This window comes from Dendrobates tinctorius, unplaced genomic scaffold, assembly GCF_039654945.1.
Source record: "Dendrobates tinctorius isolate UK_male_01 unplaced genomic scaffold, ASM3965494v1 ptg000147l, whole genome shotgun sequence".
Taxonomy (NCBI): Eukaryota; Metazoa; Chordata; class Amphibia; order Anura; family Dendrobatidae; genus Dendrobates; species Dendrobates tinctorius.
Window position 1 is genome coordinate 24449180 of NW_027361814.1, and position 22587 is coordinate 24471766.

A 22587-nucleotide genomic window follows, 5' to 3' on the forward strand; every position below is an offset into this window, starting at 1 on the left:
ACCACTTAAATAAAAAAAAGAACCTAGACATGTTTGGTGTCTATGAACTCGTGGTGACCTGGAGAATCCTAACGGCAGGGCAGTATTAGCACTTGGTGAACATGGTGGAAAAAAAATACATAAAAACTGTTGTGGGATTGCACTTTTTTTTGCAATTTCACCGCACTTGGAATTTTTTTTCCTGTTTTTGAGTACACAATATGGTAAAACCAATGGTGTCACTCAAAAGTACAACTGTCCTGCAAAAAACAAACCCTCACACGGCCATATTGATGGAAAAATAGAAAAGTTATGGCTCTGGGAAGAAGGGGAGCGAAAAACGAAACCAAAAAGGGCTGAGTCATGAAGGGGTTAAAGTAAATGTTTGCGATTCCCCCTATAATCTATACTGGGCGCTCTGCTCCTGATAGACGCTGGTGGGACAGTGACGTGGAGCACGAGGTGCACCGGCCTCTCCGTCTGTGACTGCGGCAGACTGCGCTCACCCCCAGTGTACTGTCCCCGGGTGACCCGCCCGCAAGCAAGGCTGTCTCGCAGAGGCCGCGCCCCTCGCGTCTCAACCACTCCCACCCGCTGGTTTATGCAGTTGCGTTAACATAGCCCCGCCCACTACAATGTATTCCCAGTCTAGGGAGATTAGTACACCCCACCCCCTCAGTATCCAGCCACGCCCTTCACCCGCTTCTCCACATTTACGACGTCTTTTAAGTCAATGACCGTACGGCAACCTAAGAGACTCAAAATTCTTCCGAGGTGCGGCTGCGCGAGTCACAGCTTTAAATGAGAGCTGAGCCGTGATTGGACAGAACCGTAAGTCACGTTTGTAAGATCATTCGTTATTGGCGGAACTCCCCCACAGCGGCATGTGTCCGAGCCAGGGCTTTGTATACACTCTATACTAGCTCTCGGCCCTTTAACAATGGACGGGGAGAGCTCGGCTGATTGTTAATGGACGGGGTCGGGCGGCGGCGGAGGAGGAGGCAGCGGCAGCAGGGGAGCTGCTGAACGTGGGAGCCGGGAGCGGATCAGTGAGGTCGGTGCACGGGGGAAGCGGGTGACGGACTTGTCCTGGGGTCTGACCGGGGAGACGGGGCTTTGTTGGCCGCAGCGTCCTCAGCCCGGATGGGACCTGTATGGGGGGAAACTTCCAGGATTGGAGGAGATCTGCTAAATCCTGAGTATATATATATATATACACTGTGCTGGAGGGTGGAAATGAATGAGTCTGTGTCCTCTGATCCGGGGGGGGGGGGGTTTAGGACTAGAAATTGGGGTTTCTGTACTTTCTGATTTAAAAAAAATAGATACTTTTAATATCAAATATTTTCAAAAACATTTCTTTCCTCTTCTTGCTTAGTATTCCTGTGGCTTAAATAAAATTGCTCGTTCAGACCAAAAATGTTCGAATCTAGACTGTCACTTTTAGTAATAAAGTAACTTCTCGTGTTAAGTTTAAATTGAGCCTTTTTTATTTAGTTTAATCAATATATATATATTATTATTATTATTATTATTATTAATTTATATATTTAATTTTAAGGTATGCTCTTTATTTTTGTTTTGTGTTCTGGATTTTCTAATGGTCCCGTTTCAGAATTGTGAGTGCGGACACCGTTCTCTTTAATGATTTCCCTTTTCCATAGTTGTATCTGTATTTCCCTTTTTACATCAATAATTCATCCGTCACTGATCAATATCGCAATGACGAGGCGCCATTGGAGGCGTTAGTTAGATTTGCAGGTGTGGGCGGCCCGGGACATGGAATTATCTTTCTGAGTGTGAAGAGTTAAACCCTGCTGGTGGGATTTTAATTAAGTGCAAATAAAAAAAAAAAAAAAAACCCCTCTGCTTCAGCGGATCCAACTTTACATACAAATGGCTTTCTGTTAGAAGGAATGTAAGTAATTGTATGTAGTAGTTTTTTTCTGTCTTGTTCTCTCTCGCAGGCCGGGTTATTCGGACTTTTTTGCTCTTTTGACTTCCCATGAAATGGAGCTTGAAGCGTTGTGGTGGAAGGGTCAGCTCGCCGCAGACATCCATCAGGCTCTCCGCTATAAGGTAAGTGGAGCCTACTCTGCCTTTTTGACTCTGGGAAAATATATATATTTGTGCAGACCGGACTCTAAACCGAGACTGTTGATGCTGTAAGTCACTAAAAGTTTGTAGGAAACATAAAAAAAAAATATATATATCTATAAAGCAGTAAGAGCATGGATTAGAAGAGGCACCACCATGTTATGAAAAAAAAAAGTTGTTTTTTTTCTTACTTTTCTCCCCAGAATTTGGGGTGCATCTTATAATCCGCAAAATGCAGTATATATTTTTGTTTTATGTAAAGTTTTCCGGACTTACACAGCCTTTCGAGTCCAGACAGTAAATGTGACGGTCTCCTACATCTTTAGACCTTTACATATATTCTATTAGTGATTGAACTCTGGGTCTGTTAGAAAAAAAAAAGTACAAAAAAAAAAAAGGAACAGTCGAAAAATTTGTAAATGAAAGTTCCCTTACTTTTTTTTTTTTTTTTTTTTTTTTTTCTCAAATTTTTTTAAAAAAATAAATATATCTTATTCCTTGTAATTGTAGTTGGGGCCCGGTGCTTGTTCTTTTCTCCTTGTAGGTTTTCGGTGCAGTCTCGGGATGGCCGCCTGTAGCTTGTCGTTGCTGGAGGGAGGATGATGGTGCTTTATTGTCCTCCTCCGGGCTGGGGCCAGCTGGTCACTTCCCGTCCTTCACTTCACACCCCGGTGTTAGTAGCAGGGGGCCATTAGCTTCCTTTAGGGCATGTGTGTGGAGGGACAGTGTGGGAGCCAGCTCCGAGGTGCCGCCACAAGTAGATTTTTCACGGTTTTAATCCCTTTTGTTATCCGGCAGCATGCTGGGGGTTGTCCCTGAAAACAGAGAACTGGCCAGCAATGGCGTCCTTTGTTGCTCCAAGTGTCTGCTCCTTGGTGATGGCCGCCTCGTCCCTCCGGCTCCTCCACTGAGGACTCTGGTCCTGATTCATTAATTTGCAGTAATTTTACTTGTAATCTGGATTGTAACTTTTCTTATTTTTGGGGCCGGAGTTCTTGGTGTTTTTTTTTTTTTTTTTGACTTCTCAGTTGCGTGGATTAGGTTGCCATAGTTACATACATTAATTTGATGAATTACTCTTCTACACGGCTTGGTCATCTGCAGATATTAGATGGCGCCATTTTGTCATTAAGCATTAAAAATAAAAAATCCTAAAACAATAGGGTGTTGTGTGAGAAGTTCTGCCTGTTGTCCTTATTATGTTGTTTTGTTTTGTTTTTTCCTTTATTGATGGTCGCCCCTGTTGATGGGTCCCGGGAGGAATTTGACTAAACTAATTATAAAAGGGCTGTATTGAATCATTCGGGGTGTGAACCCGTCCTAACGATGGAGAATGGGTTTTTCTGGCCAGGACTGTGCAGTTGGGTCTGCCCATTAATAATGTTTATCTACCAGTGTCAGGGAGACAGCTGCCCTTTAACGTCACATTCACACTTTATGGTGGAGTCAAAAGCGTCCCAACTACTGGAACACAGATTGTTTTCTCCGTTACACACAACGATATTGTGAGCGATATCGCTGCAACGTCACCAGTTTGACGTTGCAGCGATGTCGAAACGGCATTGTTGTGTGTGACCTGTAGCAACGATCAACAATCAGATGGCTGATCGATAATCGTTGCCTGATGGTCTGGGCCATTTTTTGATCGTTGGTCTCCCGCTGGGCCGTGACAGCGAGAGATCAGCGATGCTGGGAGCTGGTATCTAGGGTAAACAGTGGGTATCTAAGAGCCGCGCAGCTCTGAGTTACCCACTGTTTACCCTAGATACCAGCTTGCTCGCTGGTCCTGATCACTGGTGAGTCTAACGATGTCCCAGCGATCCCATCCACGTGGGATCGCTGGGACATTGAAGTGTTTAACGGGGCCCTAGGTTTAAGTAAAACCTGATTGATTTTTATCTTTTTATATATATTTTACTCGCCCTTCCCAGGTCCAGCGCCAAGTCTCCACCACTGCTCCTCGTATCTGTTATTGTGTATGACACATTGACAGCCAATAACCGAGCTCAGCGGCTTTGCCCAATTCAGCTGCTGAGCTGACAGATCGTCTGCAGTGCTGTTAACGTGACATCAGCGCTGCAGACAATTAGATGCCGGGAGCAGCGTTTTTTCCCTTGACCTGAGATGGGAGATTAAAACGCGGTGGGGTTTTTAGTGTCTACGAGATGTAGCGCTTCTTTAAACCCCTTTTTAAAGTGCAGATTTTCAACCCCTCTAGCAGCAGATGATCACTGGCTGCAATAGAGTAACCAGCGTACTTAAAGGGGTTTTCCACTACGGCATGGTAACTCCTTATATTAATGGTCTGAGGAAGGTGAGAAAATAATTGCTGATCTCCTCCCGAGCCTGCACCGATCCTCCGTACTTGGCTCTGCGATCCCTGCTGTGGCTGCAGATTAGCTGCAGTGCCTGATTCTGATCCCAGCAGGAGATGCAGCATATAGAGGAGCAAAACTGATCCGGGTGAGTTGTGTTGTTTTTTTTTTTTTTTTTCTCACTCCTCTTTCCGCTGTGTAGGAAAGCTCCGCAGACTGAACATTCCTATACCGCAGGACCACTGCAAAGAAGCGTGCACCTTGCATGCCTCACCATCTGTCCTGACTTTTTTATTTATTTTATTTATTTTTAATTTTTGCTATTTGATTTTGTTTAAAAAAAAAAATGTACACCTTTTTAATTTTTACAGGCAGTTTGTTTCCCTTCTGGTTGTAGAATGAGAGTCAACTAAGGATCCGTCAGTGAGCTCCTTCTGACAGGGAGTTTGTACATTTTTATGCCTCTTATTTAATTCTTCCTGGCTGATTTATGGCTACTGACTACATGAATGGGGAGCTGAGCTTTTCATGTGATCATAAATCAAAAGAACAAACATAAAAAGTATCACTTTAAATTTTGCAATGTTAATTTGGAGATACACTAAGTGGAAAGAAAGTATTTTCTGTGCTGGGGATATGATACTTGTGCATTTGTCTGCAGGCTTCAATGACCCCTCTACGTCTGTTTCCTTAGGAATTAAAGCTCCTGTCCTACAAAGGCCAGTCCCCCCAGCTCAACCTCAGACGATACTTTGCAGATCTGATAGCGCTTGTCAGTAATCGCTTCAAGCTGTGTCCTACTGCCCGCCATCTCGCCGTCTACCTGCTGGACCTCTTCATGGACCGATACGATATCTCTCTCCAGCAGCTGCACATCGTGGCCCTGTCCTGTTTGCTACTAGCAAGTAAGTAAACCATTTATTTCTCCATATTCTGATCTATGCTGCCATTTATGTGTTTCCATGTCCTTCTCTGCTCCGACATCTACCATAGATGAACTGTATGTGAACGCAGCTCCAGTCCATAGGAACTGAGAGATATATACAGTGTCTTGCAAAAGTATTCACTCCCTTTGCATTTTTCATGTTTTGCTCCCCCCACAACTTGGAATGTCACTTTTTTTTTTTTTATTATTAAATCAGTTCATGTAAAAAAAAAAAAAAAAAAGGTAAATAAGACAAAATGATTGAAAACTCCAGTGTGTGTAACTATTCGCCTAAAGTCAGTACTTTGTAGAGCCTCCTTTTGCGGCAATTACAGCTGCACATTGCTTTGGTTATGTTTCTCTGAGCTTTCCACTGTGATTTTTGCCCTTTCCTCAAGGTAAAATTGCCCCGGCTCCTTCAAGTTAGATGGTTTCCTCTGGTGAATAGCAATCTTCAAGTCTGACCACAGATTCTCAATCTCATTAAGATCTGGGCTTATGACTGAGGTGGTACTCCTTTCAAACCGTAACGCAAGTGAGCTTAGGGAGGCCAGAAATATCCTGTGGAGCAGCGACACGCTTCTCCTTAAACCACTCTAGTGTTGCTTTAGCAGTATGCTTTGGGTCATTGTCTTGTTGGGAGGTGAACCTCTTATTCCAGTCTCAGATCAATGACAGACTGAAACAGGTTTTACTCGAGAATATCCCTTTATTTCACATCACCAATTTTCCCCATCAACTCGGAACATTTTCCCTGTTCCTGCCGCCGAATAAACATGCCAACAGCATGATGCTGACACCAACATGTTTCACTGTGGGGATGGCGTTCTTGGGGTGATGAGCATTTACCTTGATCTCCAAAAAGTTTAAATTTGGTCTCATCTGACCACAGCACCTTCCTCCATACATTTGGGGAGTCTCCCACATATCTTACGGTGTGTAAGTAAAGGCTTTTTTTCTGCCCACTCTTCCATGGAGTGTACGGCTTATTGTGGTTGTATGGACAGATACTCCAGTTCCTGCTTGGGATCTCTGCAGCTTCTTCGGGGTTACCTTAGGTGTCTGTGTTACTTCTCTGAATAATGCCCTCCTTTTCCAGGCTGAGAGTTTTGGTGAGCGCTCTCTTGGCAGATTTGTTGTGGTACCATGTTCTTTCTTGATAATGGATTTGACGGGTCTTCGGTCTTCGGGGATCAGAGATTGGTTTTTTTTTTTTTTGTTTTGTTTTTTTACAACCCAACCCTGACTTGTTCTTCTCCACAACTTTGTCCCTGACTTGATTGGAGATCTCCTTGGTCTTCATGGTGTTTGGTTAGTGGTGCGGCGGTGCCTCTTGTTAATGGTGTTGCAGCCTCTGTGGCCTTTCAGAAAAGGTAAAGTGTATATACTGATAGATCATGTGACTCTTAGATTGCACAAAGATGGACGTCCTGTCAATCACTAAGCATGTGACTTAAGAAGGTAATTGCCTGCACCAGAAATTGTAAGTGGCTTCATACCAAAAAGAGTGAATACATATGCAAATGCCATTTTTTTACTTATTGCAGAAATTCAATATTTCTCACTTCACCAGCTTAGACTATTTATTGCTGATGTATCACACAGAAATCTGATTACAAAAATAATTAAACACCGGTTGTAATGTAACAAAATAGATAAAAAGTCAAATGGGGGGTGTACTTTCACAAGCCACTGTAGTTCAAGGGGTCGTCTCAATATCAATAACTGAAAAAATTGGAGTGTTTGTAAAAACTTTGCAATTTTAACACTATTTAAAAATACACTCAGTTCACAAGAAGGGAAGGATTTTTGTTTCGTGCTCATTGTCTAGGTGACGTGCCACCACTGCAGTTTAGCAGCGGTGGCCGAGCATATACAGCGGGCGCTTACAGGCGCTATCCAATAAAGAACAGATCTAAAGTGGGACAGAGAGCACAATTCGTCCAGTTTTCATGTCCCTGCGCTCCTCTGTCGTCGCTGGTTCTAACCAGTTGTCAGGATCACGCCTCAAAAAGAAAAAACTATATTATGCCTTAAAGGGAATCTGTCACCTATATTTTTTATTTTTACTATAAACTGCGCCCACCGCCTTCAGGGGCTTATCTACAGCATTCTGTAATGCTGTAGATAAGCCCCTGATGTAAACTGAAAGATAAGAAAAAAGAGTTATACTCACCCAGGGGCGGTCCAGGTCCGGTGCCTCCCATCTTCTAGCGATGATGTCCCCCTTCTTTGCTTTCTGGCGCAGGCGCACTGCTTTGCCCTGTTGGGGGCAGAGCAGAATATTGCAGTGCGCAGGCACTGGGAAAGATCAGAGAGGTCTGGCGTCTGCGCACTGCAGTATTCTGCTCTGCACTCAACAGGGCAGAGCAGTGCGCCTGCGCCAGATCCACGAAGGGAAGCAAAGAAGAGGACATCATCGCTAGAAGATGGGAGGCATCGGACCGCGACACCCATCGGACCTGGACCGCCCCCCGGGTGAGTATAATTTAACTCGTTTTTCTTATCTTTCAGGTTACATCGGGGGCTTATCTACAGCATTACAGAATGCTGTGGATAAGCCCCTGATGGCGGTGGCTGCAAGAAAATAGGTGACAGATTCCCTTTAATCGGACTGATCTGGAAATCGCCTTGTTGTAATGAACATAGTGGTACTGCTGATCAGGAACTTTCATTCTTAAAAACTCCCTATTTAGTTTCTGCGGTGCTCTAGTAATGATGAGCAGATTCCCCCACATTCGCCCTTTTTACTCATCAGCACAAGAACAACATGTGTAACTCGGGACATTACAAAGCAACTGGTGACTTTTCACATAACCGTTGACAACTTTCCATGGCCTACTAAGATGAATCACATCTGTAGGTCTTCAATCAGTTGTCAGGGGTTAACCATCATTATTTTTTTTTTTTTTTTTTTTTTTTTTATTTGTTATATTTTTTATTTTATAAATCTTCTCCTTTCTGTTGATTGCATTTTCTCCATCGTCTTCTGCTGTGGCTGCAGATAGAGGCACCGGGGCACATCTCCCATCCATTTTTACATGGCTTTGGTAACAGTGGGGTCACTGTGTGCACAGGTTGGAGGAGGATGGGTGCTACGGCTGTAAATGGTCTCCATGTTGCCGCTGGATAATGTGATTTTATGTCTAAAGTGGATGCATTGTACATAATACCCTCCAAACTGTATAAATGGAGTACAACGTGTGGCTCAGGAATTCGGCCTCATTGACTCTCATCTTGGTTGTGTGTTGGGTCACTTTGTCGCAGTGGTATTTCAGGCATTCTTTAATTCCAGTCTGCGCTTGTGCTCCGTTATAGCAGTGAATGAAAGAATGCCTGGGCGGACGTGAACAAGAAAAGGGGCAGAAGCCTGGACCTGCAGCCATGCTGTGTGCTGTACTTTGCTATATCTAGGTTGGACTGCTCCATTCAGATGGGACCCAGTTCATGTGATTGGTGTGGATCCCAGCGCTTAGAGCAGGGGTCCTCAAACTTTTTAAACAGGGGGCCAGATCACGGTCTCTCGGACCATTGGTGGGCCGGAATATAGTTTAAAAAAAAATTAGCACCAAATTCGTAGGCACTCTGCACATATCTTATTTAGAAATCATAAAACAAAATAGGAACAAATACAATATTAAAAATGAAGAAGTAAAGTTAAATCATCAAACTTACTGATTCTTTTGGGTTCTTCGAATATCCTACACTTCGAGTCAATTTTTTCTCTTTCTTGATATCATTGTTTCCTAGGGATTCAAAATTGCTATTAGTAAAATACCAACATATATACAGCGCTACAAAAACAATATACCAGCAATAAAATTGCCCATACAGAGACATACAAACTGCACTGCCCATCAATGCAGCCTGATCAGTGCCCATCAAAGCAGCCTGATCAGTGCCCATCAATGCAGCCTCACCAGTGCCCATATTGGTGGAACTCCACTTTTACCTCAGGCTCAGACTAGTGTGGTGCAAGAATCCCCAAGAGGCAGCATTGGTCCCTAAAAGGCAGGTAAATGTCCCCAATAGGCAGGTAAATGTCCCCAATAGGCAGGTAAATGTCCCCAATAGGCAGGTAAATGTCCCCAATAGGCAGGTAAATGTCCCCAATAGGCAGCACAGGTCCCCAATAGGCAGGAACAGGTCCGCAATAGGCAGCACAGGTCCCCAATAGGCAGGAACATGTCCCCAACAGGCAGGTAAATGTCCCCAATAGGCAGGTAAATGTCCCCAATAGGCAGCACAGGTCCCCAATAGGCAGCACAGGTCCCCAATAGGCAGCACAGGTCCCCAATAGGCAGGTACAGGTCCCCAATAGGCAGGTACAGGTCCCCAATAGGCAGGTACAGGTCCCCAATAGGCAGGCACAGGTCCCCAATAGGCAGGCACAGGTCCCCAATAGGCAGGCACAGGTCCCCAATAGGCAGGCACAGGTCCCCAATAGGCAGGCACAGGTCCCCAATAGGCAGGCACAGGTCCCCAATAGGCAGGTACAGGTCCCCAATAGGCAGGTACAGGTCCCCAATAGGCAGGTACAGGTCCCCAATAGGCAGGTACAGGTCCCCAATAGGCAGGTACAGGTCCCCAATAGGCAGGTACAGGTCCCCAATAGGCAGGTACAGGTCCCCAATAGGCAGGTACAGGTCCCCAATAGGCAGGTAAATGTCCCCAATAGGCAGCACAGGTCCCCAATAGGCAGGAACAGGTCCCCAATAGGCAGGAACAGGTCCCCAATAGGCAGGTAAATGTCCCCAATAGGCAGGTACAGGTCCCCAATGGGCAGGTACAGGTCCCCAGTAGGTAGCACAGGTCCCCAATACGCAGCACAGGTCCCTACTAGGCATGTAAACGTCCCCATTTTGCAGCACAGGTCCCCAATAGGACCCGGAGTTAAAAAGAAAAAAAAAAAAACAGTACTCACCTATGTCCCCTGCTGTTCTGAAGAGGCGCCCGCTCGTCTCAGTCTTCTTCCGGCACAGGCGGCGTGACGTCATTAGGCCGAGCAGGCGGCGTGATGACAAACACGTCGTCTGTGTGGTCTCTGCTGCATACTGAGGGCTTCACAACGCCTTTCCTCGGCGCCTCGTCCCGCCCGCGAGTTTTCACTCTGCAGTCTAGTTCTTTAGTGGGCGTGTCAGGGGGGTGGCAGTGTTTGTGAGCTGCAGCGCTGATTGGTTCATCACGGCTGCAGCGCTGATTGATTCACCACGGCAGTGAGGGCGGTGCAATCAGTGCGGTTAATGTCAGCCTGGCCAGGGGCCGGATAAAAGTCCTTCGCGGGCCGCATGTGGCCCGCGGGCCGTAGTTTGAGGATCCCTGGCTTAGAGGTTGTCCTTGACTTGTAACATTGATGGCCTATCCTTAGTCATCAGTGTCTGGCACCCCCGCCAATCAGCTGTTCTCGGTGTCTATCGGAACTGCACAGCTCCGTCAGCAGAATATTGGGCATGGGCAATCAAATCAGTAGGGGGTGAATGCGCAGTACCCGGCCGTGGCCACGATACAGTAGATGGAGCTGTGCATTTCCGTAACTGGCCGGTTTCGGCTGCCGCTGATGCCAAGAACGGCTGATCAGCGTGGAGTGCCGGAAGTTTCACCTCCACGGATAAGACATTGATGACCTAAGGCTCGACCATCAATGTTAAAGTAGTGGACAACCTCTTTAAGATTTCCATAAGGAACATTGCACGTATACACTAGAAAAATGTGAGATTTACTTAAAAGCCCACCAATTGTCACGTGAACGTTTGCGCTCGTTTCCAGCCTCACGTCATGGACTCGCCACCGGTCTGATAGGCTGATCTAATCATATGATGCCGCTATTTCCCATCACTTGACCATTTATTGCCTGGTAACCATAATACAGGTCCAAATTCACATTTTTGTGAAACTTTCCTTATGGTCAATTCCTAGATTAAGGAAGTTTTCTTTCTTGGAGGAGGAATATTTGCCTCATAGCGATGTGTCTTCTGCTCTCCACTATCGCTGTTCTGTATACTTGGGGGCAGACTTCAGCGTTCTGGAGGAGGGTGCAAACTGTTTTGCAAGAGACCACATGATTAAGACCGGGTTCAGACTGGCCTGTTTTACAGTCCCTACACAGACCGCAGTGCCCGGACTGACTGCAGGTCTCCCAATCCAAACTTGCAGCCTCCTCTCATGTATCTGGAGAATTGCAGTCAGTATAGGGCTAAGCGTTCCGTATATGACCCTGAAATTCGCCCATGAGATGACTGATATTTTAAGAGGATAAAAATCTTGATGGAAGAAGGAGGAAGTCTTTTTAATGTGTCAATGAGCGATTTGGGAGTGGCATATCGGCACCAATTCTCTCCTAAGAAGTTGTACATTGTCTCTTGCTGTTTTTTGGCGTATGAGAAACTGGCCTATATAACTTCTTTTAGCTAATTTAATTGTTTCTTCCACTTTTTAAGGTAAATTTGAAGATAAGGAGGACCGAGTGCCGAAGCTGGACCAGCTAAATAGTCTAGGATGCATGACCAACATGAGCCTGGTACTAACCAAGCAGAACCTGCTGCACATGGAGCTTCTGCTGCTGGAAACCTTTGAGTGGAACTTGTGCCTCCCGACTCCTGCCCATTTTATAGAGTACTACATGTCCATTGCTGTCCACGACACTGACCTCCATGACGGCTGGCCCATGGTCTCCCTAGAGAAGACCAAAATCTACATGGCTAAATATGCAGACTACTTTTTAGAAGTATCTCTACAAGGTGAGACTGTGTTTTTTCCTATTCTTGTTGTTTGGACTAACAGTAACTTTAAATCTTGGAAACAATTCTTAACGTTGCAATTCTTAATTATTATTTTTTTTATTCCAGATCACGTGTTTTTAAATTACATTCCATCGCTCGTGGCGGCGGCGTGTGTTGCAGCCTCCCGCGTTATCTTACGTCTTACACCCTCCTGGCCTACCAGGCTTCACCGTCTCGCTGTGTACTCCTGGGACATCCTTGTGCCTTGCATTGAGAGATTACTGATGTAAGTACCCTGATCGAGAAGTGACTAACGGAGCAGGAGAGATATGAAGTGGTAATAATCGGTTCACAGCCAGCTCTGAATAGTAACAAATCTGGCAGATGCTTATTTCTTTTGAAAGCAAAAGGATTAAGCATGTTGAACTTCACATGCCCAATCCTCCATATTTCTTTTTCCCTAACAAATCATAGCCAAATACTTAATTCTCATTAGATAGTTGCAGGGCCGAGACAAGGCATTTTAGTGCCCTTGGCAGATGAAGCCTGGTGTTATTAAAATGCCTCTGCATAAAAAATCTGTCCCTATTATGATCTAAATAAGCCTCCTATGGTATGTGACCTCCACATTGTCTGCCTTAATGATCTACACCCACCACACTGTCTGCCATTATCGGCTAGCACTTATGAACCCCGGTCTATACCATGGCTGTCCACTCTCTCTAGTTTTCCCTTAAGGCCCCGTCTCACTAAGCAATCTCGGTAGTGAGATCGCTGCTGAGTCACAACTTTTGTGACGTAACAGCGATCTCACCAGCGAGATGACTGTGTGACAGCGATCAGCGAGCGGCCCCCCTGCCGGTATCGCTGATCGCTGGAAGAAACCTCTGGACATTTCTTTTGTCGCTGGTCTCCCGCTGGCCAGCACGCATCGCTGTGTGTGACAGCGGGAGACCAGCGATCAGGTGTAAAAAAATAATAAAAAAAATAAAAAATATAGTTATTCTCACCTTTCCGATGTCCCGTTCAGCCATCCTGCCTCTCTCCACGCTCCGGTCCCAGTGATCCTTTGCATGAATGACCGTGAGATTTTGTTATCCCGCGAGACCGTGACATCTCGCGGTCATTCGTGCAAAGGATCACTGGGACCGGAGCGTGGAGAGAGGCGGGATGGCTAAACGGGACGTCGGAAGGTGAGAATAACTATATTTTTTATTTTGATACTATTTTCTACAGCGATAGCCAGCGATGCCGGGTGCTCGGCATCGCTGTGCTGATCGCTGGTGAAGCTGTCTGTGTGACAACTCACCAGCGATCACATAGCGACTTACTAGCGATCATGACACCTTGATATCGGTGTCGGGATCGCTGGTGAGTCGCTTAGTGTGACGGGGCCTTTACACTCAGTCTACGTACTGTATCCCCCCCCCCCCCCCGCCATGCTAACCCTTCTTCATACTGTGCCCACATTTCACGCTGCTCCCTCTTCATATCCATGCTTTGCCCCTTTTCACTCTATGCCCTCATAGTGCCAACCACATTGTCATGTTCTTTTACACAGAATGATGGACCCCCACAGCCATCCAAACAGTATGATATCCACAACATCCCCCAATATACAGTATCCTCTCCCACCACAGACCCCCAATAATACCGTATGATGCCCCCCACATATTCTATATAATTTGGTGTCCCCCACAGTCTCTGATATATAATGATCTCCTCCACAGCCCCTCTTGTGATGGGTCCCATGGCAAGCCCCACAAATGTCCCTCATTCATTGGCAAAATATTTGAAAAAAGTCTTATACTCTCCTAATCCCGGCTCCCCGTACACCGCAACCACCGTCTCCTCTTGTTTCCTGTACAGCAGTGGACTCTGGATGGCGTGATGACATCACCGTATTGTGCTATCCTACATCACCTGCATACACATTCTCCAAGGGTGCAGGCCGGAAGTGGCCTGGGTTCTGCTGGAGATTCCGGCAGGTCAGGGAACTTAATTCCTCTACTCCTGTCCCTGATAGATCCGAATACAATTGATTACAGGGATTAAGCAATAGCCCAGGCGCAGACAGAAATGGATGTCGCTGTGCAGAATGCCTGCGGCTGGAGGAAGATGCTGGGTGGCAGCAGACGTTCAGCCATGGCACTTTTTTTTTTTTTTTTTTTCCCCTCAAGTACGCCCCCCTCGGTGAGGCAGCGCCCTAGGTGAGTGCTTGCCCTGCTTTCCCCTCGTCCTGGCCCTGGTAAGCTGTCTGGCCATGCCAAATTCTCAAGCATAAGGTCTATACTTGCCTTCAATCCATTCACACCAGCCTGTACACTGCCGATGGTCCTGCAGTACATCCCATAATTCTCAGAATTGCCATTTTTAACAAAACAAGGTGCAATCCTAGAACTGGACTAAAATACTCATTTTAATACTTAAGCAGACAAACCTTCAAAAAGGATTATAGAGGCATTCTGACATGGAAAGTAAGTACTCCAAACCCATTTGGTCTAACAGATCAAGTTGATGATGTACGCAGCTTGTCTTGGAAAATCTGGACACAGATCAACTTTAAAGCGGAGTCATTATTATTGCAGGTCACTGTTTATCGATAACTCGTCCAACTGATATGCGGATGGACTGCAAATGGTAACTTGGTTTACCATGATACTGTGGGAAATGTACCACTTTTCCTTCATTCCATACGTGTCTTTCACAATAAATAATTGAGGCCAGGAAGTTGTTTCTTAGTTTGTGCTTCTAGATGGAAACGTCTTAAATGGGTATTACAGCAAACCCCCCGGTGTATTGTCTCCACTGCTGCCCAGAAATTGGTGCTAGAGGATGGGTTAAAGAAAGATTTCAGCCTATTGAGAACATTTCGGATTAGCTGCATTGCCATAGAAAGCCACAGTGTCGGTCATGGAACTCATGGCTCAGGATTATAAATACACACCCATGTAATATATCCTATTTTTTTATGTTCAGTGTTCTGTTAATTTATTGTAATATAGAAATTTTTTTTTTTTTTCTGATACAGACCCCCAAATCCCCCTGTATAGATATAGGGCCCACTTACCCAATAAATTTTCACCAGAATTCTGGTGTAAAACTGATTTTTGAAATGTCACAATTTTTTTTATTTTTTTTTTTTTTTTTTTTACACATTTAATTGTTTATTCTATGTAAAAAAGTAGTTTTTTTGCCGTTTTCACTACTACAAACTTAAAAAAAAAAAAAAAACCTGGGTAGAGCTCGGATGGGTTGTGGCTAAGCGAACTTGACATCATCATTGACACCACAAATTATGATGTATGCCAACCCATGGTTGGAGGTGGCGCACGGCACTTAAAATATGCATCAAACTCATTAAAAAGGGTCTTCTTGATGAATTGGGCACATCTTATTCCAGCTCGCCCTTCAGTAAGACTGGCATGAAAAACACCAGTCTTGCTGAATCTTGGCCCATGTAATAAAATTATACAATTCTGTCTACGATGTGTCTGCATTTTCTAAATTTTGCATTTTCCGTTCATTTAGCGCGCACGACAACGACGTGAAAGAAGCCAACAAGCACAAATCTCAGCTGAGCCACGCATCGACTCTATTTCCGCAGTCACCGACCCCGCCACAAGCTCACGTCCAGCCGCACGTGCCCCACTTTCTTCACTCCCAACACCAACTGCAGTTTCATCATCCGCAGACTCCTCAACAGCCCAGCTGTCAGCCGATCGTGAATACAGCCCATACGTCGGCCTTTCCTCTTCAGACCTGCTCCTCGGGCCTGACCGCCAGCGTCCAGCCCCGGGCACACATACAGACTGCTGCCAGTGTCTCGCTAGCCGCTGTACCCATAGAGGTGAAACCCTGCTTAGGGGTAACTTATAACAGAAACTTTCCAGTGAATGGACACTACTCTTGTATCACTCAGTGCTTTGACAGGTGATAAAGGCTTTTATAACCTTCCTGCCCTACCAGAGCATTACATACTGTGAAATCTGCAGTGCATACTTTAGTTTTTTGGGGGGTCCTACCTCCTCCCCCAGAGATGTAAGACTAGAGGAAATGTCTGTTACATAAAGTCTGACGTTATTTTCAATGTGAGACTCCTTGGCCAAACCACTCAATGGTGCTAAAGAATTGATTTCCTCGACACCCAGCACTATCTTCAGGGAATCTTACTTTAATTTTTTTTTCTTTTGTTTGTTTCTCCCAATGGCATTACTAATATGTTATGAAGGAGATCTACAGTATTAATTTGTAGAAATACTGCCTATTCGTGAAGATGCAGCAAACTTGCCTTCGTGTATCACCGGCATTATGCCCTCTGAAGACTGGTGCTAGTTTATCTTTATAAATGGTTACCCTGCTGGTAAACGTTGATGCGTTGCTCTAATATTTCCATTATACCTCAATTTTATTTTTGAAGGCAATCTTTCACACTAACTCAGGGAAATAATACCTAGAACTTACTCTTCATGCTGCTGGTGTTTTAGTAACATAGGGTTAGACCTTGTGTCCTGATGAAGCTGCTTTTCAGCTCCTATGGGATTTGTCTTGGACCAAATCCCCTTCCAGAAACAGTGTAGTGTAATGTGTACCCACCTATATACTGTGTGCTGTTACAAGAACAAATGTGGAGCTTAGTAGTAAAACCTCTTGTTACTTTTAGATAAGGATTTGACAGCGTAGATAGGATTAGATATATTTTTTTTTGTGTGTGATATCTTTTACAAGCCAAATGATGACCAAAACTGGTGCCCATTACAGTACCTTTAAGTTACAAGGAGAATTTTATCCCAAAATGAGGTAAATCTGTCATAATAGTCACAACCCAGTAAGGGTTTGAATAAGCCCTATTGACCTCCAAAAGAAGAGACCATACATGACTAGTCATTACTTTACTTTAAACCGATCCAGGACTCATTTACTCAGGACTTCAGTAGTGCTCCCAATTTCTGGACCCCAAAAACATGCGACTTGAATTGACATACAACCAAAAAGCCCATGTGGCTCTAATGGCCACACTTTCTGGAATCAATATTTGGAAGGTTGCTGATTTTTTTTTTTTCGCAAGCAACGGTTTTTTTTTTTAGTGACCATACTCCCGAATGTTAATTTGGACACTGCGGTTCAATCTTAATGATGGAGCTACTTGGTGTCACGTGGAAGAATCAATCCAAAGCCTAGAGACTTTCCAGTATTTTTGGGAGTCTAGGAGCTCTCTCCATTTTCCTGGAACTTCACGGATGTTTGTAATAGTTGGCAAGCATAATAATGACTTGTCTGACATCTGATTGAAAAGTAAATTTGTTTCTAGACCGTACAATACTGCCATTGAGCCTTGGAAAATTAGGCAAAAATCTAACCATGTTACAAGTAAGGTTTTGGATTAGCGGTTTTGGACATTACCGCCTCGAGCGATATTTTGAAACTTTTTGCTGTCAGTTTGTCCAAATATTGTAGAGTTATGTGATACTTCTATTTTATTACTGTTATATTTTTCTTAGTGTAGGTAGAAAATCCCATTCAGCATCTTTAATCCTAGTTACGTAGCATTTGTTTCAGAAATCTTGGGCCGCGTGCATAGAAAGCACTGGAAATTTAAGGGGAAAAAAAAGGCTTTGTCCATAAAAGCCAAATGGTTTTGTTTTGTTTTTTTTGCAGGTTGGAAAACGAATGGGTTGACCAGATTAGTCTATAGTAGCATCTGGACCAGTTTTCATCCTGGCTCTTTACATTAGGCCCATAATTGTATTTAATCGAGAAGTGCCCAAATACTAAGAAATCCTCATTTTATGAATATAGCATTCCAGCTTGAGGACTTCTGAAGTATCTTTATTTAACTACCTCATTCTTACAAAGCTCTGCCCTAACGTGAATAACAGCTAACATGTGAGCCTGACTTTTAGGAAATTTAAATTGTTTTTTGTTTTTTTTTTTTTTAAATGTTTTTTTTCCTTCACCCTCAACTACTATAGAATGTACTAGCTAATTACTAACACTGGAGCTGTTCTTTTGGTAAGAAAGGGAACACTTTTTTTTTGGGGGGGGGGGGGGAATAGAACTTAATTGATATCCATTTGTACATAGATCATTTTGATTTTTTTTTTTTTTTTTTTTTATTTTAGAGAGCAGCAAGTTTTGATTAAAAAAAATAATAAAAATATCACTACTTTTTTTTTTTTTTTTTTTTTTTTTAATTTATTATGTGGTAAAATAGGTTTGTTGTGCAAAGACAAAGTTAGAAAATACAAAAAAACAGCCAAAGCTATGTTCACAAAAGAGCTGTTCAATGAGAAGGGACTTGACCACATGTTACATGTTTGAATGCAGAAGCCAAATTGTTGTGGGTTTTTTTTTTTATTCTATTAGATTTTTTTTTTTGTGGGAAATATAGAAATTGTTGGAGTATTAAACCACAACAAAGAATTCTGGGTGAGTGCTATGCACTTTGGATTTTTTAATAAACGTTTCTTTTGCCTAAACTTTTGATGGGTTTTTATTAAAATGACGTAGTTAACTGTTTACACTAATGTGTCTGTGTAATTGTCAGCATTGAGATCAAATGAAGATCGCCTCCTCCTTTCCCTTTTTCCTGTTGCTTAACGATCATCAAACATCCTGATTTCTGCTGACATGCTACTTCTGACATGCTACTGTTTTTGCATGTCTTATTCATTCCCATGTCTGATGCCTCGGTTATTTGCAATATTTGGAATGACATTCATGCCAAACACTTGCCATCAGTAACATACAAGAAATGGCTACAGATCAAGAAATCAATCGCCCCAGATTTTTTTTTTTTTTTGGTGAGGGGGTCATTTAAAAAAAAAAAAAAAAAAAAACTTATGGTGATGTAAAGCTGGTTGAGATCTGTATTGGTCAAGCATTTGCTCAGCAGAAAGCTATCCTGACCCCCCCCTTCCCATACACTTCAGTGCACAGCTCAGACCTCAATGGGGAGAGAGGAAAAAGCCACTGCGAAACTCCTTGCAGGAGCTGATCTCCCCTGTTTTTTTTTTTTTGTTTTGTTTTTTTTTTCTTGTCTTTTATTTTGAAAAAGAATCGGCTGTTGAAATGCCATCAGCAAGTTCTCCATATACATCAGATAGCTGGCTGGTTCTTACAACTTTTATATAATGGGTATGGGAGTGTTAAAGGGAATCTATCAGCTGTTTTTTCCTACCTCTTCTGATAGCAGTATGATATAGGCAAATAGAAGCAAAATCCAACTATGTATCACTTAGTTAATTGGGTGCTTCGGTTCTGACACAATCGCAACTTTTACATTTAGCACTCCAGGAGAGCTGAGAAAGCTGACCCTGCCCACACCACAGCTGACCCTGCCCACACCAGGCTCTCTGTATACAAAGTCCATAGACAGTGAGGTGCTTGGTTGTAGGACTAGTCTGGCAATGTTAAGCTCCTAGTGATATAAATCCTTCACAGTTAGTAAACCGCAGCACGCATTGTGACAAGTGACACATCCCTGAATTCTGTGTCTCAGCCTCTATATCCTGCTGCCTTCAGGTTACATAGCAACAACATGCTTACAGATTCCCTTTAAACATTCACTGACAATGAATGTCAAGTAATTCAGAAAATGTCCTTCTGGTATCATTAGCTTTATGTCAAGGGATTATTCATACTTGCAAGTAAGCGGATGGATTAAGTACGGGTGTAAAATGTAGCACTTTTTTTTATATATTGCATCAGTTTCAGGGCCAGCATCAGCACCTGGCGCACCCAGGGCCCTGGCGAGATGGGGGGGCCAACTCGCGCTGTCTGGGATATCGTACGTAGCTCCCAAACGTCGCCACATCCCCCATGCACCGACCCCATCCTCGCCGTCCCAAAGACCCACCGGCCACTGCAGCCCTGATAAATCCCAGCAATGACATCGCTGGGATTCTCTGCACGCACAGGACCTGTGATGAGGTCACAGGAGGGGAGGAGTCAGGGGTCACATGATCAGGGGCCTCCGTGTATGCAGGACGCTGCTGACTGCTGGTTGTCATGGTGCTGGATGAGGTAAAGTTTGTGTGGGGTCAGGAGGGGTTTACAGGGTGGATGTAGCAGATCCATGTGTGTACGGAGCAGAGCCGTGTGTGTACGGCGCGAAGCCGCGTGTGTACGAGGTGTGGGGAACGGAGTAGTATGTGTATGGAACGGAGCCCTGTGTGTACAAAGTGTACGGAGCGGAACAGAGCCTGGTGTGTACGGGGTGTACAGAGTGGAGCTGTGTGTGTACAAGGTGTACGGAGCGGAGCCGTATGTGTACGGGGCATACAAACCAGAACCGTGTGTGTATGAGGTATATGGTGGGTAGCATTCATACCTCCCAACCATCCCAGATCCAGCCGGAGTCCCGATTTTGAGAGAGAGACTGCCCCAGCCAGGAGTTTACTTTTCCCGCGGACACAGGAGTACACGGTGGAGCCCCAAGGAGCACTTTAAAACTCGTACGTGACGTTCTACCGGAAGTGACGTGCTGGAAGCTCACCGGAAATGAGGTAATTTTGAGAGGAGATTGTGACGGAACCATGGAGGCCCTTCAGGGAATGCTTCAGATCCATCACCGTGTCCTCCGATAGCGTGAACCACGGGATCGCCTTGGAATCGGGGATGCCGGCCATGTGAGCGGATCATATGTCCTGCATCAGGAGGCTCAGGTGGGCACTACAATGGGAGGCGGGCTGCTATGGTATCTTTATAGAATCTATCTTTCTCTGTTTCTTTCTCTGTTCTTTCTCTCTCTGCTTTTTTTTTTTTTTTTTTTTTTTTTTCTCTCTCTGTTTTCTCTCTGTTCTTTCTTTCATTTCTTTCTCTCTGTTCTTTCTCTCTGTTCTTTCTTTCCTCTTTCTCTATTTTCTTTCTTTCTCTCTGTTCTTTCTTTCTCTATTTCTCTGTTCTTTCTTTCTCCTCTCTTTCTTGCTTTCTTTCTTCCTCTCTGTTCCTTCCCCTCTTTCTTTCTCTCTACCTCTCTATTCTCTTTCCCTTCTCTTTTTTTTTTTCTCGCTGTTCTTTTTTTCTGTCCACTCTTTCTCTAATCTTTCTCTCTCTAATCGTTCTTTCTCTTTCTGTTCTTTCTTTCTCTCTTTGTTCTTCCTTTCTTTCTCTCCTTTCTTTCTGTTCTTTCTTTCCCATCTTTCTTTCATATGTACGCTACTAATCAATAGCCTCCTTCACATGAACGTGTTTTGCCACAGAGCGTGTGTCTGTGTGGATCACATGCATGTCCGTGTGACCACACGGAGACAAGCCCGCGTTTGGCCGGCACCACGGATGCCACACGGCATGAATCGTGGTATGTGTTAAAGGGGGGGCCCACTGTGACTTTCGCCCGGGCCCTCAAAAACCTGGAGTCGGCACTGATCCGTTAATTCTGTTTAATGTTAAAGGATTGGTTTTTTTTCCGCTGTTGTTATATTGCATAAACACCTTGATCAAAAACTAAAGTGACCTTTGCAGACACTGAAGATGCATTCTTTAATCTTCAACCCATTGACTTCTATAGGCTAAAAATAATACCATTATGACTTGTTTAGAACATGGTGCATATTTTTTTAAAAAAAAGTGCATTTTAAAGAAATATGCATATAAAAAGTGGATTTTAAAAAATAAACCTTTCAATGATTTGGCAACTTTTTTTATTAAAAAAAACTGCATTTAATATGGATCTTTCTCAGTGCATCTAACAGAGAGTGACCATATTCACAAAGAAAATTTGGCGCAAGTTCTAAAAGGATGTGAAAAGGCCATTACCTAATGTAGAAGATCTACCTAACCTTCAATACAGAATTTGCTATTACAGTGTCTGCATCTAAAACTGGTCATAGGTAGCCAAACACAATTATGTGTCTGTGGAGGAGAATCAAGGGACTGTGACCAAGGAGCTCAATATCGCTACTGGAGTTTTCCATCACATATGTGGCGCCCCTGAGGCTCAGTCGCCACAGAGGTACTGCACCTTCTCCTAAGGTGTGGTGCCCCACCATCCAGGTAAGTTGGAGGCTCCTGACCACGCTCCAACACTCACCAACACCAACTCCAACACCCCACACAATAGAGTAGTTCAGCATATCCACATTGCGGCTCCTTGCTTAGAGAGAAGCAGAGCACCATTGGTGGTTCCCTGCTTGGAAAACTAACGTGCTGGGAGGCGGGTGGAGTTTAGGATACATAAAAGAGCGGGATGGTTTAGGATTACAGATCAGTCTGACAGGAGGTCAGTTGGAGGGAGGAAGTCACTCAGAAGTGAGGAAAGGAGATCCCTGGAAGAAGGGATGGAGGAAGAAGTGCTGCAGCTGCCTCAGAGACCTGAGCCAGCTGGCACGGGAAAAGAAAGGAAAGAAGGAGAAAGACGTAGAACTGAAACCTGAGCTTCCATAGAGGGAAAGGACAAGTACGGAATGTAGGAGTGAAAGGGAACACAGAGGACGTGGTTAGAGGAAGAACCCTGCCTAGAAGTTCTAAGCGCAAGGTTGTATGAACACTAATGGTTCTGCAGCAGACACCGGTGGAGTAGTGGGCTGCAAATGCACTACTCCCATCTAAG

At 44.3% G+C, this 22587-nt stretch overlaps 1 protein-coding gene across 5 annotated transcripts in view; it reads left to right on the plus strand.

The window, feature by feature from the left end:
• Positions 1 to 18514, plus strand: part of CCNJ (cyclin J) — a 122412-nt gene extending 103898 nt beyond the window's left edge. For 2 of the 5 annotated variants that reach the window (XM_073546546.1, XM_073546543.1), the window contains exons 2-6: positions 1947 to 2058; positions 5086 to 5296; positions 11754 to 12053; positions 12162 to 12321; positions 15567 to 18514. In XM_073546546.1, coding sequence (XP_073402647.1) covers positions 1990 to 2058; positions 5086 to 5296; positions 11754 to 12053; positions 12162 to 12321; positions 15567 to 15972 — 1146 coding nt within the window. In that variant the 5' untranslated portion in view covers positions 1947 to 1989 and the 3' untranslated portion in view covers positions 15973 to 18514. The other 3 variants (XM_073546544.1, XM_073546542.1, XM_073546541.1) reach the window with 3 other exon arrangements.
• Positions 18515 to 22587: the final 4073 nt, after the last annotated feature.